Here is a 15,017-nt window from a genome sequence, read left to right on the forward strand (position 1 = left end):
GTTGGTCTGTTTTGGTTTTTTTATGCTGGGAACTGAGCTGGGGGTTTAGATCTACCAGTGAGCTGCATACATCTCCCCAACAAGCAGAGCTTTGTTACTGACTGCTGTGGGTACTGAGGTTATACCAAAGTAAGTTAGACTAAGCCCAATCTCACAATCACCATTTTAGCAAAAGGGGAGGGATTTCTAGCCAGAGCTGGGTACTTTACGAACTGGCACTTTTACTTCTGGATGTTATAAGGAAGAATCCTTCAGGCAATTATTCTTGGGGAGGTGGGGACACTGGCTCCTTTGAGTAACTGATAAAAACCAGAGCCATATTTAGTAATAAAGAATGTATACATATACAAATGCTTTCAAGAATTTCTAGGGCTTTCCAAACCCCCTGATTAATGATCCCTACCAGATTCTTTCACAGATTTTTGTGTTTTGGTCAGGAATTTAATTAATATTGTTTGCATTAGTAAGAGTGAATAGGCTCTAGAATATTGAACTAAAAGAACACTGTTAGCAAACAACTTAAGAGACCTTTCAGCCTTCATTAAGCTTTCTGAATATTTTTAAATTATTAAATCTCTGGCTGATATTCAACTGAACTTTTGGACATACAATTATTATTTAATGTCTTTTAAATTTTCAACATACATCATAAGAAATTGTAAGAATAAGGAATGGTTTTCATGCCTATAGTCCTAGCACTTAGAAGTTCAGAGGGCAGCCTCAACTAAACACTTTGATGCCATCCTGGGCTCACTACATGAGGCCCTGTCACAAACACCAAAAATCAAGATAGAAGCAAGCAAGCAAGCAAGCAAGCACACACCAGCCTATATTAAATATGGGGGGGGGGGATTTATTTCTGATAGTACTACTTAAAAAGTATTTAGAAAAGGAACAATTCTATCTCTGATAAGAGTAGATATCTTTAAGTTTAAAAAAAAAACCTACTTAACTCTGAACAGCATCCTTTTAACTTTAAACAATTTTTCTATTACCCTAAAAAAGCTTACACTTCAAAATAATGTCAACCATTCTCTTCTGTGTTTCCCCAGGCCTTTGCTCCTCTGCATCCTGCCAACATTTCCTACATCTGCTGAGGTCTTAGAAGCACTTATGGACTTCAACTGGGTCTATCCACTGACTCTTTAAGTTGTCAGTTTCAGGGCTAAGGAGTAATGGATGCTTAGGTTTGTCGCTCTTTTGCTTCTCTGGTTTTTTTCAGTACATTTCTATCAATGGCAACTTGCTCAACATGGATGTGAAAGAATATGGTAATGTTTCCCAAAATAAGCTTCTAGTCTGTAGAACTAGACAGCTCTGTTGACAGAACTGCCACAGATGGCTATAGATACAGTGTTGGAACCCAGGCCTAACTAGCATGGATAACTAAGGCACCAAGTTCAATGCCCAGCATGGAGATGGAGTGCTTCCAGGTAAGGCTCTTACTCTAACATGCTTAGACTCCTAACGCATAGCATAGCTCCTCATTCAGCAGCTCAGGAGGCCTCTCTCTCAGCAACAGCTCTAACCATTTCCACTGTCAGTTCTTCCCAGAGACACTCTCTGCTCTGGCTGGTTAGAGCCCCCATTACCTTTTTTTAAAAACCCTTTGATTCTTTGACTTCTTGACTTTGGCCCCACCTTTTCTCCTTCATTAGAAATGCCATGTTTCTCATCTCATCATATATATGTATGTGTGTGTATGTGTGTGTGTATATATACATATATATGTGTACAGATATCCCCTTCTCGAACTGTTTGGGGGCTGGGGGTTGAATTCATGTACTAGGTAATGCTCACCGCCAGGGTTATGGCACCAAGTCTACCAACTTCTGTATTGTGTCATTCATTACCAACTACACCACATACCTTTATTGTTTGTGTGTGAGGATATGGTACATGGTATGACCATATGTGTGGAATCATGCCTCTCCCCCTGCCAATTCACTATGTTTGACTGTCAGAGTGTAGATCTGTTGAAAATCAATGGGAAGCTTACACATGGATAATTATATAATCCTAAACTTATGTAGCCATATAGAATCTGACTTACGGCAAGTGTTATAGCTTATTTGTTTACCCTTAAACTCAAGGTTCTGCTGCCTATTCATTCGCATTGAAGTAGCTATCGTGTATGATTATATACCCTTCACCCGGGGTATAGGTTAAAAAGAAATGTAGAGAAAGTAAACATTTCCCAACTCTTACTCGCAGGAAAAGATTTCTTGAGGAATTAAGGAATTCAGCAGGATGTAATTTCTTTTTAAGGATTGCCCATCAAAGTTACATTCTGAAATAATTGAGAAAATATGAGTATGTCCATGTCTATCAATCCAGTCAGTGATTACATTCTGATGGCTTATATCTAACAGCGGAGATTCCATATGGCATCTATAACATAGCTGTCACCTCTCAGACAGAGCAAACTTTAAGTTGTCAACATCCTTTACATTTTTGTCTGAGGTTTCTCTGAATTTCTCATATCTGTATTTTTATATTAAGGCTCACAGTACTGGATATAGTTCTTGAATACTATGAGGTAAATACAAGCCACAAAAGATTCAGAATCAATACTGCAGAGTAAGTATACATTGTTATTAAAACAATGTTGCTTTTATTCAATTCACTAAAACTGCATTAATAGTGAAATATCTTATTTCTTTTGGTTTTGGCTCTATGGATACAGAGCCTCACTATGTAGCTCTAGCTGGCCTCAAGCTCATGGAGATCATCGATCTGCCTCTGTCCCGAGTATAAAGGCATATACTACTACTACACTTGATATACTTTCTAAGATATACTTATTCAATAATGAATCCTAGAAAAGCAATGCAATGAAAAAAATGTTATGTACTGGTTTTCTATTTAGATCTAAGTGAAGCTTCAGGCATGAAGGTGAGTCTTCTCAAGGAATTTCATTACTAAATATGGCTTCCTTAAATCTCTGAGTGTGTGTGAGTGTGTGTGAGTGTGTGTGTGTGTGTGTGTGTGTGTGTGTAACTAGCACTGTTTTGTTTTGCTTTTAAAGATTTGTTTATTTTATATATGTAAGTTCAGTCGCTGTCTTCAGACACACTAGAAGAGGGCATCAGATCCCTTTACAGATGGTTGTGAGCCACCATGTGGGTGCTGGAAATGGAACTCAAGACCTCTGGAAAGAGTAGTCACTGCTCTTAACCACTGAGTAATTTCTCCAACTCTCACACCATATATTTTTAGATATCCCAAACTTGAAAAAGCTATTAGAAAATACTGAGTCCAACTTAAAGAGGGGCATATGTCCTCTTCTGCTCTGAGTACGGACGCTATGCAGGGGTAGCTGCAGCTTATCCTTCCTAGGGACGACAGAGTAAGGAGAACAGGAGTGGAGTCCAGCTCCTCATTCACACAGCCACGACCATCACTACCAAATAAAATAGCTTCAACTATCTCACCTGACCACAAGGGTTACTAAGAGAATAACTTACTAACCTCTGGTGCTAGTAGCTGAAAAAAATTAAGTTGTTTGGAAGCACATTCTTGTCTCAAATGAAGGTATGAGAAAGGGGAAGAAAGGCAGAAAGCAGAGATGGCTGACACAAAGGTAAATGACAACAAACCTTTCCATAAAACAAAATTCTATGTCTCTACTTTAATACATTGTCTAAAACATTAACTGATTCTTAAAATGAAAAACAGCAGTTAGTTATTATATATTCACACTGTTATGTGAATTATTCATATCTAGCACTTATATTATAAAATTACTTTAAATATTTAAGAAATGAATGTAAACTTACCCCATCATTGTCTTTTTGTGGATTAAGTCTACTATAAACAGCTTCAATAACATAGCGCCTAAAAAGATATGTTTTATTATGTAAAATTTTAAGCTCATATTACAAATACTTTATCCTGACTATAGAAAAACTGTCACAATAAATACTTTTAGAGAACAATTCCACATCTTACTCATTTTTTGATCATACAAAATCTACTTATTAAGCAAAAGAATATATTTCTTATAAAAACAATATCATGGACTGGTGTGATGGCTCAGTGGATCAAAGTGCTCTCTGCCAAGTCTGATGTTGTGAGTTCAACACTTGGAAGGCACACGATGTGAGGGGAGACCAATCTTGCCACCTCTGTGCTGGCACATAAGTGAACGCCCACACCTAAGCCCTCATTAAGCGTTTTACCTCTAGATAAATGAGCTACTACCTCTGACTCATTTTCTTCCTCACAACGACTTAAACACTAATTTTAAATGACTGCAGAATTAGCACTCTCTGCTCTACTTACTTGCCAGCGAGACCTCCCCCTGGAGGTAAATTTGGAATATTTTCTGCAGACAAAATGCGCATCACATGGGCAAGATCAGGCATTCCTTCCTCTCCAGACTTCTGCATGATTTCTGTTGGTATAAGACATAAAAAGCCATTGATATTCACATGTTCATTCTAACATAGTTTCATAAAATATAAACTATAATTAACTGTGTAAAGATAAGAAGACAATAAAGAAAGATGGCAGTGAGTGAAATGGTTTATACCCAACAAAAATGATTCTCTCAAGGCTGTGGAGGAACACTGTGGTGTGTGTGGTGTAGCCCCACAGGTATATACATGGCAGCTAAGGGTCAGCACTGCTTCCTCCGTGACTGTTCTCTACCTCACTCTGAGAAGGGGTTTCCCACGGGACTTACAGTTTGTCTACCTTTGTATGCCCTACTGCTGGGATACACCACCATGCCTGACTTTTCCATGGGTGCTGGGGATTCAAACTCAGATTCTTATGCTTTTGTGATAGGTATAGGACCAAATAAGCAATTTTTTTCAGCTGACATTTTTTAAATTTTATATAAAAGTAATATAATGAAATAATTTAAGCTGAGAACAGTGGTGCATGCCTGAATACCCAACAGGAGGCAGAGGCAGAAGAATCAGGAGAATGGTCTAGGCTACAAAATGGGTTCACGACCAGCTGGAGGAGTTTTGGTTGGACAGGTGCAGTGAGGCTTTGTCTAAAGTCATTCCAGGAAAACAAAAACAATGGCTACATAAGAATTACAGAAGATTTAAGTCAGCTTTATACATTGACACTTAAATGCTTATGTTCTATAGCAATTTCAAGAAAACAAATCATGGTACTCGTAAAATAAAAACTTCTCCATTTTGTATGTAATTACAGAAAACACTTCAAAGCACGTATGTATACATAAGCATGTACATGTTTGCATGTGTGGGGTATGTGTACAATGCCTTTTTTGTACTTTTCAGAGGGACTGAGGGGGTGAAAGGTAAAAGTGGGGTTCTCAGGTGAGCCCAAGGTCAGCTGACCTTGCGAACCCAGCTCTAGCTAGCTTGAAGGGGAGATCCCGACCCGGGGTCACTAGTGTCACCACACCCACCCAGCTCTCCAGCTGAGCTCTGTCTTCTCTCACATGTGCTGTGTCTGTAGAAGGTACTTTAACTCCAGACTACATCTTCTCAACCCGTCCTCTTTGTCTTCTCTCCCTCCTCTCTCTCTACCCCCACAACCATGTCTTTCTTTTTTCTTTCTGACAGTTTTGTGTATCGTCTAGTCCTCAAACTCCAAATAAATCCTCCTGTCTCTGCTCCCAGCGAGCTTGTTCTATTTCAGCAGAGATAGTATCTGCCCAGACTGTACACATAAAAGGCAAGCTCTGTAGCACTGAGCCACATCCCCAGCTCCAGTTAACTCGCTTTAAAAAAAAAAAATTTAATTTCATTTTTAAAGATTTTATTGTACATGTATAAGTGTCTCTGCCTGCCTCTGCATATATGTCTGTGCACCACATGCATGCCTACTGTCCAGAGAGGCCAGAAGAGGGTACCAGATACCCTGAAACAGGAGCTACTGGAACTTGTGAGGTACCCTTGGGTCCTTGAAGTTGAACCCAGGTCCTCTGCAAAGCCAGCAAGTGTTCTCAAGTGCTGAGCCACTTCCCCAGCTGTTTATTTTACCACAATTACACATATCTACATGTGGATACTACTTTTTTTTTTTTTTTTTTTTTTTTTTTTTTTATTTTCGAGACAGGGTTTCTCTGTGTAGCCCTGGCTGTTCTGGAACTCACTCTATAGACGAGGCTGGCCTTGAACTCAGAAATCCACCTGCCTCTGCCTCCCAAGTGCTGGGATCAAAGGCGTGCGCTACCACCGCCCAGCTGGATACTACTTTTCACACCTCTCAAGCTACACATACCACCTTTATAGAACCTGCCTCACAGATTCTGGCTTTGGCTTCAGAATCCTCCACTCCAGTTTAATTCCACCATGACTTCCTTACTTCTAAGTTTCAACCAAAAAATTCTCTGCAACCAGGTCTGCACACATGCTTTCCTGAGTCTGAAATGCTTTCCTTTACTTGTAACATCAATATTTAAATCCCATACCTAGAATAGACAGATATATTACCTTATACTCCTATCTAAAGGATGTTTATTGTTATAGACCATGCTGACATATTGAAAGTTGAGAACTGTGAGACTCCAACCAGCTCATAGCTGGGTGGTGACCATGAAGGGATGTCTAACTGGAGGAAGCAGGTCACTTGAGAGCAAGCTCTGAAGGATAAGTCTGTCCCTTGGTACACCCACTTCCCAGTCCCCTTGCTGTACATACAGCCCACGAGAGACTCAGTCCCTTGAGACTCTGCCTTGCTTCATTCAGGTCCAATGGAGCCAGGGGACAGACCATGGACCAAAACTGAAACTGAACTAAAAAAATGTATTTTCTTCCTTAAACTGTTTATCTCAGGCATTTTCTCGAAGGGGAGAGGTTAGAGCCACTGCTTTGGGCCACGTAATTTTTGCTGCTGGACAGTCCCTAGGCACTAAGAAGTAAAGTGGTGTCCCTGATCTCTGCCACAGGTTACAGGGACCCATCTTCCAGATGAGAGCAACTGCAGCCTACTGCTTTATCACTCAGTTCTCATGCCTCCCACTACTGTCGATCCAATCCAATTTACCACTACCCTCTGGTGGCCGCATTAATCACATAATAAAAATAAAAATGGTGGGTGGGGGGAGAACAAAGAAGATTAGTTCAGGTAATATAAGCAGGGCTTACTTAGAATGAAAAAATTACATACTGGTTTCCAGGCCCCAAAACATCTTCACCTGTACCATTCTAGGTACATATCCAGACAGCTTTCCTTATAGGAAGGAGACCCACTCTCCTTGAGCTGACAGGCTGATCCTAGAGAGCAGTCTTAGGCAGACAGAGACTTACTTTTGAAACCCCTGTTTTAATATAATTTCTTCTACTAAAAAAAATTTAAATTAAGTACTCTTCTGATAAAGAATAATACTTGTTCTTTCCTTCCTGGAGAAAAAAACAAAACAAAACAAAGAAACTGCCTTACCTTCAACCCGTGATTCCAAGTGCTTATCCAACTCTGAATCTCTTTTCAGGGCTTCATCTGAGACCTTGGGGGCATTTGAAAAGCAAACTAATACAACACTCATGTTATCTCGACTTCCCTGCATATTAAAAAAAAGAAAAAGGACATTTTCTATAGTTCAACAATTATCTATTATTTAGTTCCAGAGCTACTTAAAGCAATTAAAATTTAGTCACCCAGAATGTATATTTTAGGTATTATTTCAAAAAATTATTTAAAATATAACCCTGAGGAACAAGATGTCTAGGTATGAGTATAAATATAGTTATTCTTGGATTGTAATCCTGTGTAACTATTTTTACCCACCAGTCTACAGCCTAAGAAATGAAGATAACTTTACCCCTAGTATATCTTCCAAACTGTTTTTCATTCAAAACTATATAATCCTAAGAGTAACATTTGGAAAAAAATCATGCTGATCAACATAACACAACTCAACTCACTTTTGCTGAAAATTATCATGAAACTCAAGAAGCTACATAGAAAAAGAATCACATCCCAAAAGTTGTCCTTTACTTCTCCACATGTGCTCATACACACACAATAAATGAAAGTGTAAAAATTTGATAACCATTGCATGTGAAAAAGAAATTCATGCTTCCAGTAGTTCTGAAGTTATACCAAACAATGGGATATGGTTGAAGTACCAAGTTACAAACTTTATCTGGGCACCAGGGTTTTCTGTGTTTGGTTTGGTTTGGAAAGTCTCAAGGATTCCCTTGAATTTGCAATCCTCTTGCCCCAGCCTAACAAGTACTGAGATTACAAGCATATGGCACCTGGTCAGTATGGACAACCTTCTAGTCCCAGGGTCTTTAGAAAGCCAATTAAAACAGTCTGCCTTGCTGGGCCGTGGTGGTGCACACCTTCAGTCCCAGCACTCAGGAGGCAGAGGCCAGCCTAATCTACAGACAGAGTTCCAGGACAGCCAGCTTTTGCTACACAGAGAAACCCTGTCTCAAAAAACAAACATGTTTATTTTATATAAGAATAAATTTTTCTCCTTTTAATTATGGGCTTACAAATTATATTAAAAAGGAAGTACAAAACTACTTTAAGTGCCAGAACTGAGCAATGGAAAGTCTTCTGTTTTCCATAGCTGTATGATTTGCCTTATGTTACCACAGCAAACAGCTACGCTTTCCCATTGCTGGCAGTGTCACGCTTGTGTTCCTGTCCTTGTGATGTCCTTGCTATGTGACAGAGGTAAGCTCCGCCACTGCTCCCTCCCAAGCCTAAGCTCTCCCCTTCTTCAGCATTCTAAAAGACTCACAATGGAGGCCTGCCCAGTGAAGGGAAGAAGTCCAGGTTACATTCACTCTAGACTTTTCAGTCCTTCTGGCCTAAGCTTACACTGGCTTTATGTGGCTCGCACCTGCCACCTTCTAAGGATCCACATGATATGACCAAAGAGACAGTCAGCAGTTTGAATGAGTGAAAGGTCACTAGACTAAGAGAAGTGTCTGGAAAACCAGGACTCTAACACTGGCCAAAGTAATTTTATTACTGAATGAAACCCACCAACATTTTTAACTTACTATTTGTTAGAAATTCTGCATTTGGCTATATGACTATATACAAACAAGTATATCATACAAATATAGTTAAAGCAAATTTTTTAACTCTAAAAAATTAAACCTTATAATAGATATTCAAGACATCAAACATGAGTACGTTTTTTTAAAACAATTTTATGAACAGATGGAATGGTTAGCAGACAGTTAGAAACAGTATCTTCAGGCTCGCGAGATGGCTCAGCGGGTAGGAGCACTGACTTACTTCCAAAGGTCCTGAGTTCAAATCCCAGCAACCATATGGTGGCTCACAACCATAATGAGATCTGATGCCCTCTTCTGGTGTGTATGAAGTCAGCTACAGTGTACTTATGTATAATAATAAAAATAAATCTTTGGGCTGGAGTGAGCAGGGTCTGAATGAGCAGAGGTCCTAAAAAATCAATTCCCAACAACCACATGAAGGGTCACTACCATCTACACAGCTACAGTGCACTCACATACATAAAATAAATACATCTTAAAAAAAAATAGTATCTTAACCTTTTCCTATTTTGTAACACCAAGAACATTATTAAACAATTCCTAATCAATGTTATCTATAAAAGCTCCATTTGATTTTTATAAATCATACAAGATAGACCCTATTATTAATTGAAGGATTAATTGAAAGAAATGTACACATAACCCTCACTCATGTGTGACTCCAATGCTGTCTCCATTTCTTAGGAAAGAATGTTTACTATCCCTAAACACAGAGTGCACCTGTTTCAATTTTTACATAGCAACTGAGAAAGAGCTTACTTCTTCTGTTCACTAGGACGGGCTAGCCTTACATAAGCAACATAATTTTCATTAAGACCAAGGTTGAAACTTGTTTTTTTATAAAAATCTATCCTAAACAACAAAAACAATTAGCTATTTGGAGACTTTATTTCAATACCTTTTCCTTTCTACTACTTTGGTAGATAGTTGTAACAACTAACAAATTAAGTCAAAGAAAGTTATTGAACTGCCATAAATAAGGGAATCTAGATTTAGGCAAAGAGATTGTGATGCAGCTGGGCCTAAAGATAAATGTTAAATATTGTTCATGTTTACAGAGAGGAATCGAGAGGTATGTCTTCAGAGTTGGGAGGTTGCTGCAATAAAAGCCAATTCTCATAATTAGTGTGCTAGGACACGAGGAGGTCATGTCCAGTGTTCCCATGGCTTTAGAGGTTGTGTAGTGTACAATAGGAACATGTCTCAGTGGTAAGTACATTTTCAAAATAATGAAGTAAAACTATTATATAATACATAATATTTTAAGAGAAAGTATAGTTTCATTACATTTGAATGTAATCACATAATACTTGAAATTGGTAACAGTCTGGGCTAAAGTGAACTGTGAAAAACATTACAGAGACATGACCAAGAAAGTCCTGAAACCCCTTTTATATAAACCCTTTTTATAAACCTTCTATATGAACCAGCTAGGTGGATTGACACACACTGTATTCTCATCATCACTTCTCTCCTCCACCTCTTAAGGGCCAGTGAGACAACTCAGCAGATAAAAGTGCTTGCTGCTAAACCTGACAAAATGAGTTCCGGCCCTAGAACCCACATGATGGAAGGAGAAAGCCAATTAATACAAGTTTCCCCTAGACCACCACCTGCCGTGGCTCAAGTGCAAACACACACACCATACACACACTATATGTAAAAACAAAAAAATTTAAAGAAATTGTAAACCACACTGCCACTCCAATATTCTTTTGCCCTTTACATGAAACTATTTTCTACAAATTATAATGAAGAAGAGAAAATTTAGAACTATAATTATTCTGGGATAATAAAGTACATTTTCCATGTTGTAGGAATAAATCGGAATGACCCTACCTTTCAAAAATACCATCCTAAATTTTTGTACAATGACTAGATCAGGTCCATGTTTTTAAATAACTAAGCTTCTGATTTACATAAAATAAAATAAGATAAAGTAAGAGTTCCTGTGGTCATGGGATCTCTTCACAGAACACACACAAGCATGCATGTGTATGCTATTAAGACATAACTACCATAGAAAACACTGACTTTGTCTAAATCTCTTGGGGAAAACTCTACTTTAAATGGTTCTTCATTTGCTCACATCTTAAAGCAGGCAACACCCACTAGGCATCTTTATTTTCAAAGGAATTAACCATATGTATACAATTTTCCCTTCTAAATTCTAAGTAATCATAGTCTTATTTTACAAAACAGCTAACCTTTGATTTTGTAACAAAAACAAGTAGAGGAATGAAACCATGGAATGAAGAAATGGAGGTGGAGCCTTAACTCCATAGATAACTTCCCATGGAGAGGTTAAAAAATGAGCAAACCTGAAACTTCCCCAAAACAACCAAGTTTTTCAAAACTGATTTCAATCTGAACGTAGATTCATTTAAAAGATCTATGATGATCTTGAGTTTCCACTAATGTGCAATGAACTGTGTACTCCATCCAACCTCTTTCCTGTTACTGTTACTCCTTTCTAAGACTCCAGGACAGCCTAGAATCTTTTAACACAATAGCCACAGATATTAAGCTACTTTACTGATAAAAGCTATTCTGTAAAGATGCACTGCCAGCATCAATCCAATCTCAAAGGCTAGTTACAGTTCCTGAAACTGAGCATATTTTGGGGATAGTTTAATATGCTATCAAATTCAAATACTTATTCAAATACTAGAATGCCATGTAGTCATGACAATGTTTGCAACTCTAAAAACAAATCTATCTACAACAAATTGCTGGAAAAAAGAGGATGTATAAAAGCACACATAATGAACTTTTATACATTCTTTTAATGTATAAATTAATAAAAAATAACACACACTTTTAGGCAGGCTGGTTATTGAGATGGCAGAGCAAGTAAAGGCACTGCTGCCAAGCCTGATGACCTGTGTGTGACTACCAAGGACAGATATCATGGGGTGAGCACCAACTCCATCAAGCTGTCCCCTAATTACTACTTGTGCTTTGGGGGATGGGAGGGTAAATTTGTACCTAAGTGCATGTGTGTGCGTGCCTCTGTGTGTGTGTGTTTACAATGAAGAACCGTTTAACCACACACACACACACACACACACACACACACGATGCAATAAATATTTAATAAAAGTTTTAAAATATACACTGCAAAGTAGTTAGGTATTATCACACACAGTTGTAATATCATAGAGAGGGCAGGGAGAGAACAGGAAGATTTTGGAGCTGGCCTAAGTATGTATATGGTGACCCAGTTTCAAAAAGAAATTCGTAAGAAAAAAAAAAAACTAGAACGATTCATACAGTAATGGTAAGTACCTGACATGGGTAGGGAGAAAAAACTGTGAGTGTTTTCTTTGAATTTTCCATTTTATCTAGATTTTTTTTTCCAGTAACATGTCCGTATGTTTTTATAATTTGAGAAAGTACTACTTTTACTCAAGGAAAACCACATCTTTACTCTGAAAAGGCTAGAAGGCAGAGACTCTTTCTATTCAAGAGCATAAGGAAACACTTTAAAGCGGCTAACTATTTAGTCATTGACTGCTGGCCACTGATGGCCTTTGTACTAAATTCACTCTGAGAAGTAAAAACAATACACTAAGCAAAAATTAAATAGCAGAAAAGCTGGATGTACTGTCATTTAGATCCTATACGATAGTGGAGTGGTCTCACGGTCTCTTTGGGAGTCCAGCTCTTCTCACTATATGGTAAAAAAGGTTTCACCCATATCTGTTATCTCCAGGGAGCCTTCTGTTTTTCCCTTCTCTCCATTTCTTGACCACGAGGCACTAAAAGTCTTTACTGGGGGAAAAGGAGGATGAAGACACACTGGGGTCAGAGAAGAAACTGTAGGAGTCAGTGGTCTCCTTCCGACACACGGGTCTGAGCATCTGCCTACTGAGATCTAACTGGCTACAGACATCCTTCTCACAGGTTTGCTGGCTATGCCTGCACTTGTGTACATGTAGCAAGGAACAGCAAGGCTCTCACCTAGCAGACAGATCCAGCATCATATTCTTTAACAGGTCAGTTTGCCTCAACAACTCAGGCTCAGAATATGGAAGTCACGTATCTAGAAACCAATGAACTCAAACTTTAAATACTTTCTATATAGATGCTGCTAAAAGATCCACATGAATAAACTGATTTTCTGTTATTTTCTCTCTCCTCCCACCCCCTTTCCTGAGACTGACTCTGACACACTGACACACACACACACACACACACACACACCCCACACACAGCCCTGCCTGGCCTCAAACTCACAGAGATCCACCTGGCTCCATAGGCACCTGTATATAGCACAAGCCCTGGCCCAAGAACTGAATTAAAATTTATATTTTTTTTTGCTATTATTGCATTAAATTACAATTCACACATCATGGGAATTTCACAAGAATCTTTCATAAGATCACATTTTTCATAAGACTTATCAGAGATAACATCTATATGAAAATTTCAATTCTATGTAAGTAATATACTAACCTTATATTGCTTACAGTTAGACGTAAGCTCATCTTAGATCTTACTGATAGACAATGAAAGACAACTCATTCTTTTCAGCTTGTCTTAGCTGCTATGAAATTCAGAATACAATCCAACTTCATGGAGCTTCTGGTCAATCTGCCAGTATTTTCTGTAGCACTTGATATGTTAGTGTAAGTATAACAGAATTCTACTACATACAAGGCTTCAGCTGCTCTGAGTTCCTGAGTAGGATGGCTACTGTCAACACCAACGATTTGGGTCAGAAGTCATGGTTATATACAGCAACTTCTGAAACATCAACAAGCCATAAAACACTCCAGCTCAATAAATTTAAGATATTTGTTGTCACTTAATTTTCAAATTAGAAGGTTGGGGCAGAGTAAGTTAGTAAAAAGGTTTAATGTTCATGAAGAAGGTATCTGAGAATACAGAGTTTTCTCCAGAAAACAGTAAAAATTATAAAATTCTAAGTTTGCTTAAATGTACTTACCATGTCTTTTCAAAATCAATAGTGTGTTAGTTCAAACAATAACAAAAGCTTACATACCTTATGTAAACAAGTGTCCACTACCCAATTGCACACATTCTCCAGGTCATCCGACACCTCAAGCCTAGACTTAACAAACTCACAGAGCTCCTCATTGCTCATCACATCCCAGATCCCATCACAAGCCAAGACGACAAATTCATCCTCTTCTGCTCTTAAAATCTCATAAACCTCAGGCTCTGGAGAAACAAGTTGTTCTGTAGGGCCTTTGCCATCAACACACTTGTAATCGTAGTCCCCCAGAGCACGAGACACTGCTAATGAACCATTCACACGCTGTATCATTACACTGCCTCCTGCGTTTTGGATGCGCTCCTTTTCCATTGGATTACAAGGTTTGTGATCCTGGGTAGAAAAGCAGACTTGTCCATTCCTACACAGAACAGCTCGTGAGTCACCACAGTTGATAAAGTAGATGTGTGTAGGTGAAATCATCACACCCACTGCAGTCGAACCGCTCCTGTCCATCCCATTTCTCAGGTCTGAAAAGTTACGCATATATTCATCAATTTTCAAAAAGCCAGTCCTGATACCAGTCTTAACATTTTCCACTGAAGGCTCAAGAGCAGAGCCTAATTTGTCAGCTGCCCTAAAGTCTTCATTGGTAGTGATGTGTTCTAATAGATGTGTTGAACAGTAATTTGCCACTCGGGATCCAGCATGACCATCATAAACTGCAAAAAACGACCAGTTTTCCAAGCCGTGAGGAATACCCACAACAGCTGTGTGTGCATCTTCCATTTCCACTCTCCATCCTTGCATGCTGCTCAGGCCATAACGCAAACCATTCCCAGCACCGTGAGCATTGTGCTTTTCAGTTTTGGGTTTATCCAAAAATGCACCCATGTTTAGTAATGAATCTGAAAGAGAAGAAAACAAGGGTGTTAAATGTTCCTATTTATTTGCCATAGTTTGTCTATAACGCTCTATTTATTCTGGACCAACTCATTTCTTAGGTATTTTCAGCAGCAACCAACTTACTGGGGTAACAACACAAGTTCCCTGATGCTGTTTTTTTTTTTGGTTTTTTTTTTTTTTTT

The 15,017-nt window shown here is 38.6% G+C and overlaps 1 protein-coding gene across 6 annotated transcripts in view; it reads right to left on the minus strand.

Moving 5' to 3' along the window:
• Ppm1b (protein phosphatase, Mg2+/Mn2+ dependent 1B) overlaps positions 1-15,017 on the minus strand; it is a 63,439-nt gene that overhangs the window by 15,443 nt on the left and 32,979 nt on the right. For all 6 annotated transcript variants that reach the window (XM_031357566.1, XM_031357564.1, XM_031357565.1 and 3 more), the window contains exons 2-5: positions 13,978-14,837; positions 7,372-7,489; positions 4,285-4,396; positions 3,780-3,837 (exon numbers count right to left, since the gene is read on the minus strand). In XM_031357566.1, the coding sequence (XP_031213426.1) occupies positions 3,780-3,837; positions 4,285-4,396; positions 7,372-7,489; positions 13,978-14,823 (1,134 nt within the window). In that variant the 5' untranslated portion in view covers positions 14,824-14,837. The remainder of the gene's footprint in view (positions 1-3,779; positions 3,838-4,284; positions 4,397-7,371; positions 7,490-13,977; positions 14,838-15,017) is intronic.

Source organism: Mastomys coucha, unplaced genomic scaffold (assembly GCF_008632895.1).
Source record: "Mastomys coucha isolate ucsf_1 unplaced genomic scaffold, UCSF_Mcou_1 pScaffold6, whole genome shotgun sequence".
NCBI lineage: Eukaryota > Metazoa > Chordata > Mammalia > Rodentia > Muridae > Mastomys > Mastomys coucha.